Genomic DNA, 26,199 nt, shown 5'->3' on the forward strand with positions numbered 1-26,199 from the left:
CTACCTGCAGGAGGAGCTCTTCAATTGCTATCGACTACATGGAAACAGCTTCTGCTGCACCAGACTGATCTTTCTTCCGAAAGAGCTTTCTCTGAATTTCCTTTCAACGAATACGAGGCAGATGATGATGACAACGAACAGACCTTTGACTTCGAGACTCATGATTGAAGTGATCAATCCAACCTTCTAGAAAGTGAAGAAATTATAATGCCCACGGAGTCAGAGCAAGGCACTATATGCGCAGGTGAAGATGGACAGGACAGCGTTGAAGAATATCTTGACGCTCTTATTTCTGGTGAAAGTGCCAACGACCAAAACACTGACCAAGAGGAGAAAAAGTTTGCAGATGTTCCCTTGTCTGATGGGGCACCCATTAGTGTGGCATTCAGCATGTTGCTAATTGTTACCTTCGCAATTCAACACAGTTTAACCAGACTTGCGATTGTTGATTTGTTAACGCTTGTGAGCCTCCATTGTGCCTTGCCAAATCAATGTGCTTCTTCAATGGACCTTCTTCAGAAATTTTTCATGAGATTAAAGAATCCCATCCAGTTTCACTACTATTGTACTTTTTGTATGGAATATCAAGGATTGTCAATACCAGAAGATAAATTGTGTAGAAACAGATGCTGTTTGAAAGACCTAAGCAAGAAAGAGGATAATTCTTACTTCATTATTATTCCACTTATGTGCCAGTTGAGGGATCTAATTCAAAGTTAGTGATGCTAATTTATCAGCAGTGTAACTTTGTTTTAGTATTTTAAATATTTTGAGTATTGTAAGTGTTTGCAAATACACTTAAAATACTAATTATTCTCTCTGACTCTTTGACTCCATTTCTGTCTCTCTCCTTCTATCTTGTATGCATTTCAAAGGCTCTGGTTATAATATTAGCTTACATTGTATATAGTTGTCCTCTAACCTTGCTGCAATTGTGGCATACATTGTTGTTTAGAGGCTGACATTCTTGATCTACTTAAATATCCAGTCACAAGAAAGAAGAGCCATTCAGATTGCATTGAGGATGTCCAGGATGGACTGCTGTAAAGAAAGCATTTTGTAAGTGATGGTTTTTTCAAGGGTGCTTCTGATGACAAAAAGAAGAACAAACTCCACATAAGCTTTCAGATCAACACTGATGGGGTAGCTCTTTTCAGGTCTTCTAAGTACAGCATTTGGCTTGTTGTGAATGAGCTTCCACCAAACTGCAGGTACAAGTACATGCAACTTTGGTTGAAACTATATTTTTAAGAGTAAGTTTACAGTTATACCTACCCTGCAATTTTGGATTCACCTCTTTACAAATAGAGCAACTTTATTGGTCTTATGCCTTTTGCTTACAATTTCATTGTCATTTGTCTGTATTTCTTCATGTACTGTTAATAGATTTGCGGGAAATCAAACACTTTAACTTCAGGATTGATGCAAATGGCAGGTCAAATATGATAACATTCAAATGTCCACTAACACACTTGTCTCCTCCCACAAGCAGACACCAAACCATGGTCCTAGCAATTTCTTATCTTAAACACAACATTTTTAACCTCCTGTAACCAGAAACAGACAACTTTTTTAGGCTAGTCAGGGGATACAATAACCTCCCATGAGAGATGGTAAAACAATATCAAGATACTACAGAAAATTATTTTTATCATAACCTTCTTGTTAACAATACACATATATTATTTGTTTGGAAGGTTTGCAAGATCCAATAGCATTTTTCTTGGATTGTGGTTTGGTTATAAGAAACCAGATTTCTTGACATTTCTGCAGCTCTTGAGCAAAGAATTCCAAGATATTTACTCTAAAGGTACGTTTGGTATATCACTGTTCACTGGTCTGTATATCATTGTTCTTCTTTTCTTTTAATGTCTAAATACATGGACTTCCTCAAGAATGGGTAAGAGGTTACAAAATTTTACCCAACTGAGTGCTCAAGAAATTGTCTCTTGATGAGATATTCTTGATTGTAAGAGACATGTTGCTTCAAGTTCAGTTGATAATATATAATCAATCCTTTTTCACAATGACTCTTGGAAAAAAAGTCTTTTCAGAATAGGTTTTAAGGGTTACATTTGCGAAAGTTGGATTGATTTTTCACTTCCGAGGTGGTTACCAAAAAAATTGTACAACAGAAACAGGTAAAAGCAGTTTCAGTAGTGGCAATGCCTTGATAATTCATCAAAGTTGCCAAAGCTATGACGTTATTCCCTAGTTTCTTAAACTTTGGGCATTTTACATTTTACAGGTGTCAGTTTATTATTCTATTAGATTTTAACTTTATGTGAATAGACTAATTCATTTCATAAATTTAAATTTATCATGAGGTTTTGGACACTATCAATGCGATCATCAAAATTTATGCCCAGTGGCACATACATAGCACAGTGTGGGGTGAAATTTGTTATTTTTATTCTACATCTAGTCTTGTTATTCTTGCAGGTATGGCGATTACCAACAACGAAGGGAAAGACCTCACAGCAAGAGGAATTTTGTTATGTGCTACGATGGATGCACCAGCTAAGTGCTTAATGCAAAATTTTGTGCGGTACAATGGTTTTAGTGGGTGTCCTTATTGCTTGGAGCAGGGAACTAGTGTGAAGACAAGTGCAAAAGTTCACACACATGCATATCCATTTAACAGAAAAAGTCTGCATCAGGGTTATGATGCAGACCGCAGTCATGAAAACACTCTGCAGCACGCATATGAGGCCCATAAGTCAAAACTAGAGGGGAAGTATTCACCAGTTTGTGGTGTCAAAGGGTATTCGTGGTTTATGTTTATCCCTGAATTTGACATTATCAAAGGCATTGCAGTGGATTATATGCATTGTGTTCTATTGGGAGTTACCAAGATGCTTATGACATTGTGGTTTGACAAATCACATGCAACAGAATGTTGGAGCATAAGCAAACAAGAGGAAGAGGTTGACAGGCGGTTGTTAAATATTACCCTACCAAATTGTATTTCAAGGGTACCTAGGAACATCACAAAAGATTTTGCTCATTGGAAAACTTCAGAGTTTAGATCCTTTCTTTTTTTTTTACAGTATCCCATGCCTGTGGAACATTCTACTAGACGAATACTTCCAACATTTTATTTTGTTTGTTGAAGCAATTTAGTTATTAGATCAAAGCTCGATCTCACCACAGTGTTTGAAGAAAGCTGGTAATTTGTTGCGTCACTTCTGTTTAAGAATTGAAGCCTTATATGGACGCTGTTATGAGACATTTAATGTTCATTCTCTTATACATTTGCAAGATTGTGTCAAGAATATAGGTCCTTTGTGGGCTTGTTCTTGCTTCTGGTTTGAAGATTACAATGGTGATTTGAGAAAGTTATTTCATGGAACACAGAAGGTGGAACTGCAGATTGCATTTTCTGTTTGTAGACAGCAGAAGATCCCAAAACTAATACCTCTACTACCGTACGGCTCATCCAGTAAAGAGTTTTATGAGAGCATGACATGTGGTCAGCACTTATTATAGTGCAAACATGAGGAAGTATCTCACAATTTATTTGCACTTGGTGTGATGTCTCCTGCTGTGTTGAATGCAACCTTAACAAGTTCCATTGAAAGCAAATTAGGCCAAATATCCAATGTTTTCATATTTAAGCGAATTCAGATTAATAAAGATGTCATTCATAGTAAACTCTATCTAAACATTTCATGAAGGAACAGTTACACTGTTTATGTGACTGATGCTGGATTTGTCGAAGTGAAATTTTGTTAAGTTAGATATTAAGTGTCCAAATAGTTTATTCTGCTCTGATGCTTACACCTGCAAGGTCCCACATTATTATGGCATTGCGGATTCCTGTTTTAAACCAGCTATGGACATTATAATGTCCTCTGATCAGTTCATGGACTGTAAGCTGTGTCACATTATTCCAGTAAGGAGGGTAGAGTGCAATAATGTGTTATTTCCAATAACAAGTGTAGAAGCTCTATGTGTCCTTGTGGATTGCAGTCATAGCCAATGCATGTTTGTCTGCAAATTACCAAACAGGTATGAGAAGGACTGAACTTTCATGAAAAGTAATAATTACAGTGACAGCAGGGACCGAAATTGACTTTTGATTTGCAGTTGTATTTTGAAAGGAACCCAGGTGTGGTCTGCTTTGTGTCTCTTAGTCAGTTGTATTATGGTATCGTTATTAATAGTTAAAATCGAAAAAAAAAGAAAACATTAATAAGTGAAGCGAATAATGAGTTGCTTGTTAAAACATTTGACAAGAAAGATGGACAGTGTTGTACTGGTAATTTGACGTTTCAATGCATCAACCATCATTCTCAAGACTGGGGTCATTAATGCTAATGTCAAAGTTGTTATTTACGAGTTGAGTTTGAAATAGATTGCATTCCAGTATGCGTGGATTATGTAAATGCACTAATCATCAGAGAATAGCTTCGCGCAGACAGAATCAGACTGCACATTGAGTGATGGTTTTAGTTTTTTATGAATAGTATTTATTTATTAGGCAGTCTAATTGATTGCTTAATTGAAGTAATTGCTACAACTTATTTTGTAAGTGTTGATGAAACATATTAAATGTTAATTAATTGCCTCTTTATATATATACTTAATCAGCTGTGCTTATTGGTTTGAAAAATTTCTTTTCTTCATGTTTTATGAAGAAGTATACTAAAAGTATACTTCACTTCGAAAAAAAAAAGTTTGAAGTACACTGAAAGTATACTTCCCTTGAATCGCATAAAAAAGGGAATATACTTCATTTGCACTTTTTTATTTTGGAGTGTAAATGAAGTATACCTCTAGTGTACTTTTTCAGTGGGAAGTACAAATGAGGCATACTTGAAGTATACTCAAAGTATACTTTAGTGTACTAATTTTCTGTGAGGGAGGACATTTGAAATCTTCAAACCCACCGTTTTCAGGAAGGTAGAAAAGCTCATCACACTCCAGCCCGGTTACCAAGACTAAACATATTCAACTATGCATGACCCCACGCGGTTTCACACGTGTTCAACATAGTGTCGTGCGAAGTTCAAATCAGCTCGAATTTGAAGCGATTTTGCTCGGAAACTCAGATGATAAGCCAGTTGATTGACTGCTTGCTTGAATATAAATCAAAAATGGAGTATAGAAGCCTTGCCTTGGACAAACAAATCCAGTATCAAGAGCTGCGAGTGGGGATGGCAAAAATTTATGCGGACGACGATGCATCTCCGTTTGGTCCTGTAGCAAGCATAGTACTGCCGGATAATTTCAACATCCTTTCAAAGGAAGAGAAAAACAAAGCCAAAAATCGTGTAAAAGAGTCAAAAGATTTGATAACCAAAGGTCAGAAGAGAGTAATGGAAAAAGTGAAAGAAAACAGACAGAATTTCTCAAAAGCTGTAGTTTCTGGTAGTAGGAGTGGCAGTGGGAAAATTGTTTATGAATTCTACGATAAATAAAGTTAATAGCTTGGATTTGGAAAATGCAGGTTCGTCAGCAAGTTCAAGTGAGCTTGGTACTAGTGGTAGTAATGAAAATGACAGTGTGGCCCATACTAGGAAACAGAAAGTTAGCTGTGTGCCTAAGCTAATCGACAGCAAAAGGAAGCACTTAGAAAAGAAGTTGTCTGCAGCCCAGAGGGGCAAGTTACTTATTAAAGAAGCTAAGGAAGATGCCCTATTTCGGAAGGAACTGCCTGAGGCAATGCAGGAATCCACAGAAAGTTTTTCCTGAAGTATTGAAAGTGTCAGTAAGGCTATGACTGATCTTGGTACTGGAGTTTGTAGATCAATTGAGATGCTTTCACAAGCATTGCAACCTACAGTATGGGCACCTGTAAATAATTTAATCTATCAAAACCCAGTACAAGTTACACCTCAGGAAGCTGAATGTGTATATACCCAGTTCTATAGCCCACAAAGCCAGCCAGAACCAAGTGGAAACTTTTATCACCAACAATAGGTGTCACAAGTAATCAGTCTAGTGATTAGTCTACAAACACAACTTCAACCCACCAAATGCAATAAACACCAGTTTTTGAACTCTCAGCTGGACAACAAAGTTGAACAGAAATTTCAATACTCATTGTACTGCTGTTATTTATATTCTTTGTTTATGTTATTGTAGTAATTCAGAGATAAATCTTATTTAGTTGAAATTTACTTTTTTTATCACAATATGGAACTATTAAGCTGGAAATTTCTTAACCTGTTCACTCCTGAGATCTAAAAGCTAATTCTCCTAACTGATGACCATACTGTTATGGTTTCTGTTTTGTTTACTTTTGCTTTCATTTCTGATATTCCATTTGGTTACTGTTATTTCATCCTTTTGTTGTGCATTTATAATCACATCACATTTATAATCGTTCAGGGTAGGATTGTGTTTTGTTTGTACAGTCAATAGGTTTTGTAAGGAGGTTTATCATCGTTGTTCTGAGGTCTAGCAAGTCTTCTTAAAGGCTTTACTGCGTGGGTTAGATATGTAAGTACACAATCTTTCAGTTTATTGTTGTTTCGCTCGTTTCACTTCTCTTTTAAGAAACCAATTTAAGTTGTGTTAGCTTCCCTCGGGACCACGTGCTTATGTTCTTTAGGAGCATTCTAGTGTGTCTTATGTTATAAATCTTTCATTAGTTTCAAGTATATTGGTCCCAAGTCGTTTAGCATTATTAATGAGCATTGATACTAGGATTATTTGTTACCTTTATGTTGTTTTTATGAGGAATATGCATTTTCTTTCTTCGTGTTGTATATGTGGGTTCTGCACCCAGTATGAATTTTGTAAGGGTTTTTTTTGTAAATCGTTGTTGTTTCCTCATATTATCCTGCATTTCATAGTAATTACTTGTAGTTATTCCTTTTACATGTTCATAGTAGTTCTTTTAGCTATGCAATTATTTTTAGTTTATGAGAATCATCGACATTGGCATGAAATACATGTAAACAATCGATCAGTACTTGTGATTGGAACTTTCATCACCTCCAGTGTTGGTTTTTATGTAAAATATGACCATCTGAGCCTTTACGCTTTGCTGATTTATCTCGATTGTCATAGCTTCAACCACACATACCTTTGCTTCTCATGAAAATTTGGTATTATATGACAATATCCACTAGATGATGGCCCATCTACTTGACAATGTATCCAAATTCTAAGGAAAATTGATCAAGTGATCACTCCTGGGAGTGAAAGGGTTATCCAGTTCACATTTGATTTGTTTTAGATTTGTTCAAGAATATTAACTAGGTCAGCACCTTGTAGCCTGTGTGTAGCCATACCCTCCCGCTTTCCCGGATGAAACAGGAGGATAATCCCTCCTGCCATTTCCAGTGCTCTTTGAGGCTGGGCATGATATTGCTGTCAGTGACATCTTATTTAGTTTAAACTTACGTGTTGCAACAAGCAAGTTAAAGTTTGAGTTCCAAGTCTACTACTCATTACTAGGTCTGTGAGAATTCTCCTGACAAGAATCCCTTCTCTCGTATCACAAGAGTAAACTGGATCAGAAATGTTCTTAAACTGCATTCCATTCTCCTTCATAAGTTCAATTTGAGTCCTGACTAAATCCTCATCAATGTTTACATTATGTTTCTCACAATAATTGTGCAATACAAAACATGTATAAATAATTGTTGGGAGAGCCTAAAGCTCGAAGTCCATTTTTGTAGTGAGAATAAACCATCTTACCTTGAGTCCCCCAAAAGCACATTTAATTTGGTTTCTGGCGGAACGCAGCATGTTAAAATGACTTTTTCGTTGCTGGTACAAGCATCATACTCTTTCATGCAGAAAGAAAGCAGTGGATATGGTGGATCACCAATGAGATAATTTGGTATTTTAACACTTCCCTCAACTGGAGTTTGGAATGTACTTGGCAATTTACTGCTCCTTAGTTTGGCATGGATAGAGGAATTAGCAAAACCTTTTGCATCATGCACACTTCCTGGCCACCTGCTTTCAACATCTATAAAGGAACCTTTGTAGTCACACACAGCCTGTACACTTAATGAAAAGAATTGTTTGTAGCAAAAAAAATCTTGTGAGTTCTCTGATGGGCATTCGATTGGAATACGCATCTCATCAATGGAACCAAAAGCTTGTGTCATTCCAAATTTTGCTTCAAACTCAGCTACTTTCTCCCTCATGCTTTCTTCATTCTTTGGAAGATGGAGATATTTTAGGCCAAGATAGTTTGAAATAGCCTGACAAACTTCACTTACAAGAGCTGATGCAGTGTTGGGTGCTATTCCAAAACTGGTTCCTGTCATTCTCAGAGAGCCTGTGTCTTTTAAAAAATACAATGCAATTACTACCTTTTCTTCCACACTCTGCCCTGTGGTTGGGTGATTTTGGATTAGCTGAAATGTACATGTAAAGCCTCAGCTCAGATACTAGGTTCAGAAAACAAGCCCTCGACATTGGAAAGTTTTCTTTCCAACACTCTTCTGGTGCTAGTCCGGTCCACACATTTTTCCACCACAAATCAGTTCAACCAGGTTTATGCCAACAACTTTGCTTACTTCAGTTTAAATGCATCTGCTTACTTCGCTTCAAATTTCAAAAAAGATAGGTTCGCTTTTGCAATAAAGAGGACTGGATTGCAAGATTGACCCTTGCCTGCTGTATTTTCCACAGCAGAAGAAAGCCATTCAGCTGTAGCAACATAGCAACGATAGCTGACAATGCTATACGTACGAACAATACAACTGTAGGTGGCGCCATGTTTGTTTACTGATAGCTGATTTGAATTTTGCACTGACACTCGTTCCCAAAGTCTTAAGGCTGCGCTGGCTTCTCATGGCTATCTTTGTGGGCTGCTGTACATTCTTTCATCTCGGTAACTGGGATGAAATTTCCCATATGAACACGAGACAAAATCCGTCCCAGTTACCGGGCCAGCCCAGTCACCGCACTCATATGAAGAGGCCTTAAGAAAGAATAATAAAAATGATTAATTACAATGTCTTGTCTTTCTGAATAAGGTAGGAAAGAACAAGAAATGCCACCAAAAAGTACAGAAGACAGTTCTGTTATGTGATCAAGATTTTTGGTGGCTTCCCAGATATCCTTGAAATCATGGCTCTATATTTCATAATCACACCATCTTACACCTCAACCTACTGATGTAATCCTAGTTCCAGCTGAAACTATTGAATCATTCGCAATTTACCTCACATACATTTTGGATTATTCTCATTAGTAACAACATTCCAAAAAATAACTGAGGAGCTATGCTTTTAGGCTTGGCTAAATCTATATATTATGTGTCTGTTGCATTTCGATATGGTGCGACCATCATTTTTGTTTACAAAGTCTACACTTGCTTGTTGTTTTTAAAGCTCCAGATGTGTAGCAGCTCTCATAAGCTTGTAATTCTCTTCATTGTTAGCAGCTGTTATTGTTTTAGGGCTAGGGTCATTGTCTCTGTTGTTTGTTCTATTGTTCTCTCAAAGGGTATCAAGCCATTCATGTGAGACCTTACGAGAGCTGCTACATCACCCTAAAGCTCTTTCAATTACTTGCGTGACACTAAATTCAATAGGTTTGATAAGTGACGCAATATAAGGCAACACACGGATGTAACTGGAAACAAGTTGGCATCAAATTCTGCATTTTTCCGCATTCCTTCACAACCTGCTGTGTATTTACTGTTTACCATGCATCTGTGTTTACTGGCGCTCTAGGCGATAAGCAAACTACATGTAGCTGAGAGTTCAGAAGATTGATCAGTGTGTTATGGAAGATGTAAGTTGCTGTATTCACGTGTGTTTGATGAAAACTTAAGCTGTGATTAGCTGAGTTGAAGTTCCTGCCTCTCGCTCTGTCTCTTCCACATCACTGACTAGTCAGAAGTTTCGTGAGACAAGGTAAACTTCGGTAAGCTTATGTTTTGATGATCAAAGGTTTTAAGTTCATTTTAAGAGCTTCTGCCTGAGAGACCGGGGCAGACTTGGAAATGAAGGTTGGCCGATTTCGCTTAAAATTGGTACACAAAGTCGTTATGTGGACTTACGCAATATGCCAAAGTTTCAGCTTCAATGACGTTCTTTTAGTCGAGTTCTGGATATCAGCCCCTCAAGGGTCCCCAGAGGCTGATTTTCAGTGCAATTCTGGCCACTTTTCAATCTCTCTTTTTGCAACGTACAATTAATTTCAGACAAAAACAAAACCATTTTTGCAATGCCCTATTCTTAGGCTTCTATGGGTAAAAACATTAGCTCGCAGGAATTTTTCGTTAGGTTGTGGCTGTTATCACAACTTGGTCCTATTTGAAGGATATGGGAAGCAACCGGAAATGAGCTGTTTTTAAGACCACATATTTTCCACGCCCATGTTTTATATCCTGAAGTTTTAGTATCCCTGCAAAGTTCAGCCCTTAGTTTAGTAATATCAAGAAACAAATACTAAGGTTGAGGCCTTTTTACTAAGAAAAAACTTACGAGAAGATGACTAACCAGTCCACTTCCGGTTAAAGTTTCGACAAAGTGTGTCTGTAAAAATCAGCCATTTAATTTCGATTAATACCTTTTTTTCTTCTAAGTCATGAATTAGAGACTCTGAAGTTAATTGTAACCAAAAAGAGTTACCATAAATCAGAAATTTTCATGTGACTTTTTTTTCAGACTGATCAGATTTTGGTCCAGCAACGGTTATAAAGTTTGTGGAAGTCTTGAAAATTACGGATATTGTCCGAGTCGCTGTGGAAAAAAAAATATATACAGATACCTAACAATCCATCTCTTGCCCGTTAATCACAATGCACCTTTGCATCTTTTTTGGTCCAAACTGCAATATTAAGTTTATCTTTAACATTCAACTCGTTCAACGAAACAAGTCTGTGGCTCCGAGTAATGAAGCTCTAATTAAATCAGGTATTAAGCCCCCAAGCTTTGCGGTCCCATTTCGTACCATAACCAGTATAACCCACCTGTCTGGGACTTCTTTTCTGAAGAAAAACAACTTATCAGTCACTCTAAATGCAAACCCAACGGGAAATTTCAGACATAATTAGAGCTAATTGTCTAATACAAAATGCAGTCTCACTATTCCAAGTCTATATGCAAAGTGTCTGGATAAATTCCCTTACGATAAACACTTACCTGGCTTCAGGTTTACAGGCATACCCCTTTCTTATAATCCCTTAAAAGTGAAGCAACATTAAAAACCTTAGCCCCAGCAATAAATTGGTCGTGAGTGCATTGTTGTGAGTGATGAAAATGCAGGTTGATTCATACCGTACATGGCGAGGTCACGACACGCCAATTTATCTGTAGTTTGCCAGCTATTCATTTTTTTCTCGTCTAGATTCGTCTCCTTAATACTGCAGAGAATGATTAGGTATATAACTTACATGAGAACCTGAAGAATGAATGAATATGTTACAGAATATTTATTCATACCCAGTCCCCCAGTGCAAATGGCCTTGGTATTATAAATTGAGGACGTCCAAGACGGTCTGTTTTCCCCACCAAGTTGCTTAATGTCTGACCAAATTGCCAGAAAATTACTCATTAGCACACTTTCTCTTTCTCTATTGGGATTCTCCATTTGTTACGTTTTCAGTCAGCACAGATCCAGACTAAATCGGTGTACTGCATATATCCAAAGATAGGACAAGGGAGGAGTATATTTTCCTTCAAAGACTACTGCTTATGGCACCCCTAACGGTAGAATTGCTGGCCCTTAACTCCGATTTCCATAATAAGAAGTGATAATCCCCAGGAAGACCAGTATGTTTGCTGTAGGTGATATGGTGATATGGTATGGTCGTTACAAGGCCCAGTACCCAATACCTGCTGGGGCTTAAATTCATTATTGCTCTTCTTCCCTGAACAGGATGACAATCACCGGCTTTCCTTTATACATCTGGGCTGAGAGAGGCACTATGAAAGAAAATTGCCTTTTCCAAGACGATGTGGCAACGCTCTAGTAACCAGGAACGTTCGATCCGGAGTCCAGCCCACTAACCATTAGGGTGTGATCATGCTATGAGCTAGGCAGTTGCTTTTGCATAGAATCTGAATGCGTTACTACGTTACATGTTTACTTAGTCTGTTGTAAATTGATAAAATGCAACCGCGAAATGAATATATGGCTAGCACGTGGATATCTTGCTGGCTGGATTGTTTATTGACAAGAAAAAAAAACTATCTCGATCAATTAATTCAGTCTGTAAGTGAATTTGTTTCATTTGAGTGTGCTTGAAAGGCAGAGGAGTAAAAGTCTGGCTATTATAATTTAGTCCCCTGCAAAACTAAAAACATGAGCATAGGGTGTCCCTTTTGGAAAGAAGATGACATTTGCGGGGCATGAGATAACAAGACATCAGAGCCTGCTGTGGCTTTCCCATTAGCGACGTTAGATCAAGATGTTACCCACCTACTGGTCAGATTTAAGTGGGCTTTGGTGGTAATAAACTGGCCACGTCTCACAGAGTTGACAACTTCCCTGAATGGAAGTTGAAGTATGAATTAAAGAAGATTGTGATTTGCCCACATCACGGTGGAAAATTCACCTGTTTGCGTGACCAAAGTGCGCCATGTCAACACCCTTTTTTCCATCAAGGAGAAAGCAGAAATTGAAGAAACCGAAAAAGGTTACCGCTAACGTTTCAGATGGCATATTTGAGGAGTTCGGCATTGTAATACCTATTGCACCCCATAAGTATCCTAGGGTAGAGTGACTGCATGCAGGTTCATCTGACATAAATTTATTTTGCACGTTCAAAGAGGTTTTTTTTACATGCTTTAATGTCTTTAATTCGTTCCACTGGTTCAAGGATTGTTGTTCCATCATCATCTGCATACACATTTGAACAAAGTATCTTTACCTTAAATTGTCTACCCACACACAATTCAATTGCTAACATTTTTGACGCCATATTGGATGATGTTTCACTTGAAGAGTCGAAAGGGCTTGGAGATGAATTAAGTAGTTTCACATGCCCAATATTAAATAACAGAGGAGACGCTTCGCGTGTCATGCGAAAAAATTTAATCTCCGGGCCCTCTGTTGTATTACGAGGCTTACTTACTTACATTTTCTATCGTAACGATGGTATTCGTATTTAGAATCGATACCAAAGAGGAGCAAAGATTGAAGCTTGAAGGAAAGCGCCTCTGGGTGTGTCGCAATTAAGTCGGAAATTGCAGTACAACTAGTCACACAAGGTATTTGTGGCAGGGGGAAGGAGAAAAAAACTCACGGCTTAAAATTCTAATAGTGAATGGTCAGCTATGAAGGCACGTGACATCAGAATGTCATAAATTCCAAAACATCCGTCATACTGAATCCACTAGTCCTAATTCATGACTATTCCATGAAGTCAAAATATCGTTTTTGCCAATTACAACAAACTTAAAAGAGAAGAGAAAGGTTACTAAAGGAATGAAAAGGTGAAAAAAACTATGTTTGTCCCAAGAAACTTGAAAACGTCAATAAAAAACAGAGAATTAGATTAGAAAACTCAAACATTGGGTAATTATGCCTGACAAAGCAAGGTTGCCATGGAAACAAGGCAGAGTCCCATAAATAAGGCTTTTGGTGTGTGCATTTTTGCTCAGCTTTTCCTACCTACCTTATACACTCAGTAAACAGCTTGTTTCATTGTATTTTGATTACTTTTCTTGTTATCAACGTATAAAGTTTCCCCTCACCTTCCAGTCACCTGGGTACAGGGTACAAATTTAGTTTCTAAATCCGTCAGTAGGAAAATTAATTTCTAGTTTACGATTTGGAAATATATATTTCCTTTAAATAATTTACTTTGGGATCATTGATTGGTTGTTAATATCTTGTTATTTGAGTGCAGTTTAAGGTGGCTGAACACAGTTTTTGATACCTGTGTTTCATTCACCTTTTTCTCTAAAACCCTTGATCCTTCGCTCGTAGAAAATGGCAGCAAATGAAAAACACAAACTTTGGTTTTTTGATGGTTAAGCTGACGTATGTGCCATTGCCATGGCAACATGAATAAATAAAAACAGGCCTCTAAAATCGGTTTTGCTTATTTGTGACCGTGAACGGGAAAACGTACCTTAACGCTTATCCGTTAGACGGGCAAAAGCGTTAAGCATCCGTTAGTCATCCGTTAGAACGTTTTCTTAAAAACATTAGAGGCGTTAGCCCAACTGTTAGACGTTAACATCAGGCCGTTAGAACGGAGTGCAACCGTTAGCAAGAGACATGTATCTGTTAGCCGTTAGCATCAGACCGTTAGACGGGCCAGCATAACCGTTAGCAAAAACTCTGTATCCGTTAGCACGGCTAGAGAAGCCGTTAGGATCCATTAGAATAAACTAGCATCCGTTAAATGGGTAACGATTCCGTTAGAATGGCATGACATGCATTGAAGTAGAATGTGGTAGCCTAACATAGTGTGAAACGAGAGCAGCTCTTGGCTTCCATTTAGTTCAAAACAATCATGAGAGATAACTATCTTTCGCCGAGAAGTTTGGCGATTATTATTTTTTGATGCCCTGATTGATAAATACAACTCGAATGAAATTCAATAAAGCCTTCATGCTATAATTGTTATACACGATCCAAAACAAAACACGTTTGCCGCTTCCACAAACAGCCTGACGACATGTAAAATCCTAACTACGATCGTCATTATATGAACTGTTTTATTTATTTGGCAAAGTCCGGTTGTTTCGAGAGCTTGTAATTTGTTACTGTAATGAACAAACGAAAGTTAAAAATACTTTACAAATGCCATAAACGGACGAAACAAACACGGAGAAAACTCAACCAAAATGGCCATGCGATGGATAAAGATGTTCTACGAAGTAAACACTGATCACGTGTCAAGAACTTGTGCTCATGTGTCGTCACGCAACACTGGTCGTCGAAATGCTAATTTCTCGATTACTATGACGACGGCAAACTGTTGTGACGACGGACAAAACTTTGCTTTTCAGTTATTACTAAAACAGTTAAGTCAACGCTATGGCTGAGACAGATCGACCTGAAATGGAAAACGAAAAAGCCTTTGAAAAAGTTAAGAAATTCCTAAAGGATGGTTGTGGTTGTGCTCTTGGTGCAAAAGGCAGTCCATGTTCTGGACAGTTAACGGAAACTGTTGTACTTTTCAACCTAAATAATTGCTTGGAACTGTCAAATGACGAACTCGATTTGGTGGTCCTTGCAAGCATACAGGCTTCCACTCACCGTGAGTCCACTGGTACCAAAAGAAGCAGGAGTCCTCGATGCACCTTTTATTTTCAGTCAATACCTATCTGCAAGGAGATGTTTCTTCACTTACACGGACTGAGTGATTCACGATTTCAATGGCTGAAGGAACACTATCAAACTTATGGTATTTGTCCCAGAATTCACGGTAACACTAAACGATTACCCGAAAACACACTATCTCAGGCTACGGTAGAAGGAGTCTGCACATTCCTGACCAACTACGTTGAGGAAAACGCCATCTCCCTCCCGGGAAGAATACCTGGCTTCAAAAGTGATGACATCAAAGTCCTGTCATCATCCGAATCAAAGATCGACGTTTGGCGAGTCTATGAAGCAGCGTGCGTAGCTTCAGATGTACGAGCAGTGAGCTACAAGAAATTCTTACAGCTGTGGGACCAGTTTCATCCTAACGTGGTCATTTCAAAACCAGCAACTGATCTCTGTTTTACCTGTCAGCAAAATACAAACAAACTTCAAAGAGCTGCAAACCTCTCCGACAGAGAAAAGACGGAATGTGTAAAAGCCCATCAGGATCATCTAAACTGTGCTCAGTCTGAAAGAGAATACTATAGGAACTCATGTATCAACTCCGAGAATGCTCTTGAACCGATTGACACTGAAACAGTACTTGACCGTGAAAGCCACGAAGCCTGTTCTTTAAATGTCACGGTGCACTATTCATTTGATTATGCCCAGCAGGTCCACATCCCCAGCAATCCCATGCAACCTGGGCCAATCTACTTCAAGACTCCTCGGAAGTGTGGAATATTTGGAGTTATGTGCGAGGGCCTACCAAGACAAGTCAATTTCCTCATAGATGAGGCCGCTTCTGCTGGGAAAGGGGCAAACGCAACAATCAGTTACGTCCACTACTATTTTGGACACCATGGATTGGGAGAGACAGACGCGCAACTTAACGCTGACAACTGCACGGGTCAAAATAAAAACAATTGCTTTTTATGGTACTTAGCATGGAGAACTCTAATGAAACTGCATCATTCCATCACATACTCTTTCCTTATTGCTGGTCACACCAAGTTTGCTCCGGACCGTTCTTTCGGATTGATAAAGAAAGCCTTCAAAGTCACGTACGTTTCGTCGCTCTACGAATTTGTGTGACTGGTAGAGACCTCCAGCACTACTGGATTTAACAAAGCACAACTTGTTGGCACGCACGACGGGCGAGTGGTTGTTCCTGTGTACGACTGGAGTACGTTTCTCGGGCAATACTTCAAAAAGTTGCCGAACATTAAGAAGTTTCATCATTTTCGGTTTTCAAACGAAAACCCTGGCATGGTCTTCTACAAAGAATTTGTTTCTAGCCCAGAACATTCGTTTATGTTGTTGAAGAATAATGGTATTCTTCTGCCACCTTCGATCCTTCCTGACGTAGTCAATCTAGAAGGACTGTCCAAGGAACGCAGGAACTATCTTTTCTGTGAAATCAGACAGTTTTGTAAATCAGGAACGGAAGATATCGTAGCTCTGGCTCCATGAAATTAAGTTACAACAGCCCATGCAGGAAAACAATAGAACAATTAGATTTCTTTATCTTCCTGTTTGCATTATTTACATGTCTCACAGTAGAAAAGGTTTAAGTTAGGAAATGGATTACTCATTGAATGTTGCATTTGAAAGATTTTACGAATTAGTGTTTGTTGTATTAACATTTCTTTACATACGAACGAAAACATGTAAACAGGTTTTTAGTCGTATTTAAAATAAAAATTGGAGTTGTCATGGTTTCTTGCTTGAAAGGGATTTGCAGCATACTTCACACTTTTCACACCGTATCAAATGTTGATTACCGACTTAGAATAGAATAGAATAGAAAGCCTTAATTTTAACGCGATAAGTCTTAAAGCTGAAAGCTTGTGGGGTTGTGTATAACACAAAAGAAAAACCTAATAACAATTTAATAATAAGTAAAAATCAATTCGTCATGTCTACGTAGATTTTACGTTTGGGCTTGAAATAGAGGTTCGTTTTTAAAATTGACTTCAGGCAGTACGGTTGAAGCAATCACCACACGCAACGTTAATTAACGCTGCCACTGCTCCGGTCTAAGCAAAAACAACTTTCTCTTTTGTCAGACTCGAACCTACTCTTCTCTTAAGCCTACCCTGACTATTTTTAGTTTTTGAAACGTCGTGAAGTACGTATTAATTTTATTTGAAGTTTGTGTCACTTCAAGACACCAAAATATAAAACAAACTGGAAGTTGTTGTCATGACAGAATGCCGTGCCAAAAATTAACAAAACAATAAAATAGGTTTATCCAACGGAAGCGCATGGGTTTCGATCTTTTTATTAGAAATGCAGGCATTGTAGGGATTTAAGCATGCAGATGTAAATATCTGCTGACAATAAAATTACATCCCTCCAATAAACGAGCGGGATTTTCGATGCACCTGCTTTTAGCAGTTGGGTATAAAAGGACTTTGACTTTTTTCTTGGCACTTGTACCTTAACCCTCTAAGTGTTCAGCGTATGTGACTTCTATTATCGTGCAATGGTGTTGAGAAAGTTATGCAAAGACACGAAGAAGCGTCCTCTTAAGGCTTTGTTCTTTTTCCCTGACGAAAATTTAACTGGGATAGCCCCAACAAGGCTCATTGTCGAGAAGGACAGCGATCTAACAGAAGGGATGAAGGTGAAAGTGAATTGGCAGGGAAAAAGAGTCCACGCTGAAATATTGGTCTTGAATGGTAAGTTTACATGTCATAACTTTCTGAAACGATTTTACCACAAGTTTACACTTACTTCACCGCTCGGTTTACTTCGTATCGACTTAACTAGGTCTAGGTCCTTGAGGATGGGTGTTTTTGTAAACTGACACAGTTTAATTTGTTTTCGGATGAAAATGGTATCCGGTCACTTTGCCCCATGGTCATTTCGCCCCCAGTCACTTTGCCCCAACCAAAAGTCAGTTCGCTCCATAGTTGAAGTCAATTGTAACCTTGTAGAGTATGAACAGCATGTGAAAACCTTTTTGTAAAACATGTTCGCAGTCAAAGGACTTAAAAAGCGACTGAGATCTTGGCGTAGTTAAAGTGCGATTGCTTCTAAATATCTTTGTTTAATTACGCGCATTGTTTAGCATTCACCTGTTGCACTTTCATAGCAACAAAGTCAAACAAAGTCTGTTGATCGATTGATGGCTGATCGACTGTGAAAAACTTTGAAAACCATCCATGGCTTTACGCTCGTTGTTTAGTAAACTGCCCTCAAAACCTTTTTTATTGAGTGAAAATGTATTTGATTTATTGCGCGTGTAGTTTCTGTTCATGAAGACTGTATTGTTGTTTTCTTGCCACACGTACCCACGCGTAATGTGTGAACTTATGTTAATTCAAGGTGAGACTTTTTTCTTCCGGCACTGCACGCCGACCTTTCAAAGACTTGTTGATTTGAAAATTCGAACTACGACCTTAACCTCAACTATTTGAGCTATCTTAAAAACTATTTTGTTTGGGGCGAAATGACCATGGGGCGAAGGGACCGTGAACCGTCACCACCATGAAAATTGTTGTTTTTGTTTTTGTTTGATGCCACAATCAGTGCTAATAATTACTATTATTTAAACTTACGATTTGCTATTGCAGATGACGAGAGCGTGCTGAATTCAAAAGACATCAAGTGGAGCAACAAAAACCTGCTAGAGATGTCCAGCTTGGAAGAAGAGAGCATTGAGCCGCCAAGGAAGGTGATGCAGCCCGATAAGGTAGCTACCATTATGATATCACTTAATTATTATTATTAATTCGCACCCATAAACCCACCGCAGTTTCGCAGTTAAGCCAGTTATCACTTTCAAGTTATTGATTTGAACATGCTCAATTAAGGCCGGTTTACTTGGTATGATTTGTCGACCCGATTTGGCTCCAGCAAATTTACTCTCTGTGATTTGACGGCCCGATTTTCTTTTCCTCATTTGAAATACGAATTTTAAAAAATCTAAAATGTCATTGCACGGGACTTGTAAGTGAAAAAAACTCTTCTAATTATTGATTGATTACTTCATAGAGATAAATTGTTAGTAACCTGTGGGAAAAAGAACGCCTAATTGCAGTTTCATTGAAAGAAGCTGTTTATACTGAGAATTAATCTCATTGCTAAATGAGATTAAGGTGGCTTACCACAGTTTTTCTGAGACTCAGTAGCGCACGCTGATTGCCTGCCAGACGTCAGTATTAATCGCACGTGCAAAATGACGCAAGTAACCCTAAGAAGAAACGAAAACCACTTCAGCACTTGAAGAAATTGAAATTTTCACAGTTTTTGTAAGGGTGAATCACGTTTAGAGCCAAAATTTTAAAAAATATTTAAGACAGATTTTGAGCTATTTTTGATTTCACATTTTCTTAGTTTACAAAAAATCTTTCTCATAGATTTTTATTCTACTTTGCATGAAACATTTTTCAAAAGAGTTAGAAGTTGGCTGTTATAATCCATCAAAACTGTAGTAAGCCACCTTCAAAGCGACTTAGCATTCTGACTGAATCGTAACCTGGAATTTAGATGGGGGGAAGGTGTAAGTTGTCGCAATCAATATGTAGGCAATAGTATTGATAAATTGTATCTTCTTGATTTCTAGAGGAAACCTGGAGCGGAAAAATCTTCGACAACAGGTCGGAGTCAGCCATCAACCCCTAAAGTCAGCCCTCAGTCAACCCCTGAAGTCAGCCTTCAGTCAGCCAAAAAATATCCATACCAGACGTTTTTGGTGGAAGAACAAAATAGGGACGGGAAGTGGTCTGCTAACCGCGAAGCTTCCAGAGTTAAGAAAACAAATGTTACTTCTGACGAGACCCGCGACGAGATCAGCGTCTTAAAGCAGCAACTTCAAGCAAAAGACCGAGAGTGCGCTCTGCTGAGGGACCGGCTCTGGGGTCAGGAAAGACTCTGTAAGGTAAATACATGCATTAGTAATGTTTCAGCAAGTAACGTTCTAACTCGGTTCAATTCTAGAAAATGCTGACTGCAAGGGCTGTTTGTTTGTATGTACATATGTAAAATATATTTTACCTTTTTTTGCAGATGATGGAAAGATTCGAAGATTCACTCGCCGCAATGGAGGGAAACACGGCGCAGAGATTGTCAAGGATCGAGAAGCGACTAGAATCCTTAGAGACCGTGGTAAGTGTTCTTTTTTATTATGCATGTGTTTGCGTGGCTCTGTTCAGTCTTGTTTTAAAATACCGTAATTTCTCTTCTCGCTCAACAAACTATGAGAAAGAGAGACAATTATTATTGTTATCGCAGTGGCTATCCATGTCATACGGCGTCCATTCGTAGGAAAGGCGGAAGATTTCATTGAATTTCTCAGGTGCAATTAGTGATTCCTAGAAATCCAACATTATATTTCCCTTGATAAGAACAAAGCAATTCTAGTAAGCGCTAGCTAGCGTTGTTTCTTTGGGGCAAATTTATCCTGAAATCCTGTTCGTAAATTTTCATCGTAAAGTGTTCCCTCGCTTCGTAATTTGGTAAATCTGAGAAACGAAGGTTGTGTGACAGTCGCCGTTCGGGTGCCATACAGAAAATTTCTTATTATTTTTATAATTTTTTTCATTCTGCTCTTTTTTTTTCACAGTATCCAAGCCCACTAAACATAGACCCGTTATCAGTCAGTTTGTCTGCGAGTGTTTCGCCACTTGATGACCTGTTGACAATTGACATAGACACTTTCGAAAGTTTGAGCGCCGAAGTCGACGCTAGCTTTTAGGTGGATTCGTCAGCTCCTACACTGGAAACTTCTGCTTCTCCTACACTGGAAACTCCTGCTGCTCCTACACCAGCAACTCTTGCCAGGACCGTCAGTTCCAACAGTGCCATAGACAGCACCATTGAAATCCCAGTTGCAGAAGATGTTATTCGGACATGTGTAACCCCAAGGAAAGTACATCAGGTTTGGGAAGCACTCCAAAAAGAAGTAAACAGGCACAGATGCACAGTTACCCTTCTTCCCTTCTTTTTCACGAAGGAAGAAATCATGAATTGTAACACCAATGGTTCTCACGGCAAACAATGCCTGGACAGCAATAAGTTAAATTCATTAAAAGTTTTAGTTTTTAGCCAGTTTCCTGTAGAATCTGCGACCGAAAAGGATAAACAGTGGGCATTTATGAAAACCAAAATAAATGCCGGGTGTCGCGCTATTAAGTACGCAAATACCACGCGGGCACAGTAACGAATAAGTGAAAGCACCTGTTGTAAGCATTTTAGTTTTCCTAGAAAACTGCCCGTAGTTTTTATTTTTCTCAGTTTAGGGGCAATGTTTGTAAGTCAATAAGAATGTATTTTAATAAAATTAGTAGATCATTTTTGAAACTGAAGGACTTCATTCATAGTTATAATTTTTAAATAAAGTGCTACGAACTAAAAAACTAAAGGAGAATAATTGAATGGCTTACTGCAAGACTGACGTAAGTGACTTTTTCGGGTGAAAAATGATTTTTTCGTTCAAAAGCGCCCAAATTTTTGCATGTGGTCTCCAACGTAATAGGAAAACATTGCCCTGTGTTTGTATTCCTTGTTTTTTTCACCTGATGTACAAAACAAAGTGGAAAGTTTACTCGCTCAAAGACGGGATCTGGAAATGAATTTCTTCAACTACGTTGTGACGTAAGCTTGCGTTTGCATTATTTTGGCGCGCAAGACAACGTCAAGCTTTCGATCAGACAAGTTGAAACCTCACCTGTTGCATGAAGTCCGCTTATTTGACTCATATTTGCACCCGCCTGGCGGTGAAAGGACTTCATTAAGTCCGGAAACCCGTAAGTCACTAGCATATCTCAAAGAAGCGAGATGTGTTGCTGTTCCAAGATCACTAAGCGGTCGAAGGCACACTGAAGCCAGGCGAGGAGTTTGAAAGCACTTCTCATGCCAAAAAATGAGTCGATGGCGAGAAGTGGCCCATTTGCCAAATGTTGCTGTGCAGAACGTTTGGAAATAAAGAAGTGCTTTTAGACTCTAAAAAAATCTGTTTAGTCGGCCCGTAGGCCTTGCCGTGTTGAAGTTGCTCAGGGATATCCCATAATAAGCTTTAATGCATCTCGATAGGTCTTGTCAGTCGATCTCAGTCGGCAATGGAAAACGTGACAAACTTACATTTCGCTCAGCCAACGGAATATTAATTGAAACAGATGTGACCAGGTTCACAAAAACATGACAATGCATTTTTAGCACAAATTTAGAATTTCAGTTTGGTAGAAACTATTTCCTTTCTTTATCAAATCAACCCACATAACCTAACCACACAGGATTTACATCATGAATTTCCTATATGTCACACCACCACACCTTGTACTAGAATCATGAGAATTTCCTTCTATTGTTTGTTTCCTAATAAAAGAAGTGCAGTTAGTTAGTTTAATTCAGTGGTTCACAGTGTTCAAGACCTGCACTTTCAAGTTGAGGACCCCTTGGTCAAGTACTGTTCCTTGTGACCTAAGTTAGTGATTCGTTTCACTCAGGATTTTGGTATGTCACATTTAACCTTGTTATTATGTCTAAAGTTTAGGTTTTAAGTTCAAAACTACAGTCAACTTGTACTTATCTTAAACCAATTGTTTAATCTTTGCTTGAATCCTCTGTTGATTCATGTCCAAATTGTATCTAGGATTCATTGTATGTGTAGTTTCCAAAACATTGTATTTGTCTCTACATAAGACTCATTTTAGTGCTGAGTTCATTGTTGAAATTAGATATTTCACTGTTAGTCTAGCTTTGTTTAACCCAGCTATGATGACAGATGTTGTCCTGACACAAAGTAACAAGTTTACAGTTTTCTTAGTTTTATGTCGGACAATTATTCAAATTGCTAGCAAGATCAGTTTATTTCATTGTTTTGCTGTTTTGAGCTATTATTTGGTTTATGTTTCACTTGTTTTCAGTTAATTCACATTTAGTTCTAAGAATAGCTTTTTATTAGTGCCAGATAAGAGGATTAATATTTTACTCAGTGTCATGCAATGCTTTGTAGGAATTTAGTGAATGCTCATTGTAACACTCAAGTTTTACTATTATTTCTGTATTATATTTTGATTATGTTATTGTAATATTTTTAGTGATTTGCTATTTTAATTTATTCTTTTCAGTTTGCAATCACCCTTTTTTTCCTTTTGTATAATTTCTGTATTCCTGCATAAATAAATTTTATTGTGGCTACAAGTCTGTTTCGTTGTTCACTAACAACACCAGAACCTGCCTCGGTCACATTTGGCGCTGCGAGCAGGATGCAAAAAAAAGAAATCGAAAAAAGTCAGCAATTTTATAAAAAGGGTGGTTGCAATAATAGCACAAGGATCAAATCACCATGACTACAGAGGAGCTATCAACAAAAGTGGATGAATTGACCCCGATGTACAAGGAGGCAATGGAAGAACTAAAAGCCCTGAAGGAATCCACCAATCCGACTCAAGTGTCATCCTCAGTACCAGCAACAACAAATGGTGCAAAGCAAATTGTTGTCTTTCCCCGCGACAAGATAAAGAACTTCACTGGGAAGAAAACAGAAGGTGACCAACCAGTTGAAGACTTTATAGAAGAACTGAAGACAACATTTGAGGCACGAGAAATGACCCCACCCGAGAAAGTGGACTTCATAATGTCTCACCTGGATGGACCAGCAAAAGAAGAGGTACGAATGTACAGCGAAAAGGAGCGAAGTAACCCAAGCTTCCTTCTGGATGTTCTCGCACGAGCATTTGGAGAGAAACGTTCCAGCTCTCAACTCCTGAAGATGTTCTACGAGCGTAAGCAGAAAGAAAATGAAACACTTCGAGGGTACTCGTACAGCTTGAATTAACTACTCAAGCGCGTCACCAAAGCAGATCCAAAGGCAGTCCCTGACCCAGAGAAGACTCTACGGGACCAATTTGCAGACAATGTAAGGGACCCCTTTCTTAGAAAGGAACTGAAGAAGTTCATCCGAGAGCATCAGCCCGCATTCTTAGATTTAAGGGAGGAAGCCTTACGCTGGTCAGAAGAGGAGGAAAGACCACAGCGTGCAAGGCCCCCATTATCACAGGAAGTAGCAGCTGACATCCCAGATGAGAGTTCTCAGTGTAGTGCTGCTAGCTCCGTCGTCACCCCCATGGATAAGGTATTGGAGGTCCTGCTCAAGCAGCAGAAGTCCTTAGAAGAACTGACGAGTTCAATTAGAGACCTCAAGCAGCCAAGGACCCAAATCCCGCCCAAGGAATGGAGTAGACAGCGCCCTAATATTGTTTGCTTCAAATGCAACAAGAATGGACACATTGCCAGGAACTGCAGGGTAAATGATGACCGCCTTGTCAGGAAGGGACCACCACAAGGTAGACAGCGCCCTGACAAGCCGTCAAACTAACTCCCTCTGCCACAAGGAGCCAAGTGACAGTAGGGGACAACAGTGGCTCAAATATGGATGTGTCAAGAATGTATGAGAAGGCAGTTGGAGAGTGCCCAGTGGCGACAGTACGACTGGGTGAAGTGGACGTACCTTGCCTCTTGGACTCAGGATCTGAAGTATCCACAATTACAGAAGAGTTTTTCAATGAACACTTTCGCCCTCAAGGGAAAACACTTTTACCTACCGGCGATTGGTTAAGACTTACAGCAGCAAATGGACTAGAGATACCATATGTCGGATACCTAGAACTGGATATTGAAGCCCTGGGAGTCATGATCCCACAAAGGGGAATTTTAGTCGTTAAGAGTCCAGCGAGTGAAGAGGCCAGGCAACGTAAGAGGATAACCCCTGGATTAATTGGAATGAACATTATTACCCAACTGCAAGAACCTTACAAAAATGGAAAAACGGACATTTTACCTGAATGGAGTGAAGTGTTGAAGATTGTTTCAAGTGCCAAATCTATTTCAGCACGTGGTTTTGCAAAAGTAGCCGGTAAGACCAAGGTTAGAATTCCGGCTGGATCTGTTTCTGTTGTCAAAATAACTGGATGGCATGGACCTCAAACAAGTAACACTGCTGCTCTTGTGGAACCATTAAGTGGACAGACTCCGGGAAACCTGATTGTCATAAATACAGTTACCGGTGTAGTTAATGGACAGCTTCATGTAAGAGTTGCGAACATTACTGATGAAGATGTCTGGCTTCAACCCCATACAAGAATAGGAGTACTTCACGAGATTAATAATGTTATGGATACTAAAAACACTGTTGACTTCAAGAGAGTTTCAGTCAATGAAGAGATGGTGTTTGTCAGAGAATCCACAACAGAAGAAGACCAAACACAACCTTTGGCATATCCAATTGATCTATCAGCCGTAGAATGTACACCTGAGCAAAGAGAGAAGCTTGAGACTCTCTTCCAGAAACATGCCAGCGTCTTTACAGAGAATGAGAATGACCTTGGATACACAGAAACAGTCAAGCACAAGATCCCAACTATCGATCAAGTACCAGTTGCACAGCCTTACAGAAGAATCCCACCAAACCAGTTTCAAGAGGCAAAGGATCACATACGAAAACTCCTGGATGGTGGCATCATTCGAGAAAGCCATAGCCCTTACGCCGCACCTATTGTGCTTGTCAGAAAAAAGGATGGATCCCTGAGACTATGCGTTGATTACAGACGTCTTAACTCCAAGACAGTAAGAGACCAGTTCCCTTTACCAAGAATTGAGGAATCTATTGATGCCATTGGAGGTGCAAGATGGTTTTCAACGATGGACCTCGCAAGTGGGTTCAACCAGGTTGCCATGGACGATGAAGACAGGCACAAGACTGCCTTCACAACGCCGTTCGGAATCTTCGAGTACAACAGAATGCCGATGGGTTTGACCAACAGTCCCGCGACCTTTCAGAGGCTTATGCAAACCTGTTTGAACGATTACATCTTTCAGATACTGCTTGTGTACCTGGATGACATCATCGTGTATTCCAATACCTTTGATGAGCACATAGAGAGACTTGACAGAGTCTTTACACGACTCCGAGAACATGGATTAAAACTCAAACCAGAGAAGTGTCACTTCCTTAGACGTAAAGTCACATATGTTGGTCATCAGATCTCTTCTGATGGTATCACA

At 39.0% G+C, this 26,199-nt stretch overlaps 1 protein-coding gene and 3 pseudogenes across 2 annotated transcripts; all 4 read left to right on the top strand.

The window, feature by feature from the left end:
- The first annotated feature begins 63 nt into the window (after window positions 1-63).
- Window positions 64-3,359, top strand: LOC145500406 (uncharacterized). The gene has a single exon (XM_081479926.1). It carries the CDS (start codon window positions 2,445-2,447, stop codon window positions 3,111-3,113), a length of 669 nt encoding a protein of 222 aa, XP_081336052.1. The 5' UTR covers window positions 64-2,444; the 3' UTR covers window positions 3,114-3,359.
- A 1,611-nt stretch (window positions 3,360-4,970) lies between these two features.
- Window positions 4,971-6,294, top strand: LOC145500123 (uncharacterized; annotated as a pseudogene).
- Window positions 6,295-14,901: 8,607 nt separating this feature from the next.
- On the top strand, window positions 14,902-16,659 carry LOC145500747 (uncharacterized; annotated as a pseudogene).
- A 5,636-nt stretch (window positions 16,660-22,295) lies between these two features.
- On the top strand, window positions 22,296-24,514 carry LOC145499912 (uncharacterized; annotated as a pseudogene). The gene is made up of 2 exons (XR_014051005.1): window positions 22,296-22,647; window positions 23,265-24,514. The product of XR_014051005.1 is annotated as an uncharacterized LOC145499912 (transcript).
- The last annotated feature ends 1,685 nt before the right edge of the window (window positions 24,515-26,199 follow it).

Source organism: Orbicella franksi, chromosome 10 (genome assembly GCF_964199315.1).
Source record: "Orbicella franksi chromosome 10, jaOrbFran1.1, whole genome shotgun sequence".
Lineage (NCBI taxonomy): Eukaryota > Metazoa > Cnidaria > Anthozoa > Scleractinia > Merulinidae > Orbicella > Orbicella franksi.

Coding starts and splice junctions, on each gene's coding strand:
- LOC145500406 (XM_081479926.1), top strand. CDS start 2,445: ATGGCGATTACCAACAACGAAGGGAAAGACCTCACAGCAAGAGGAATT.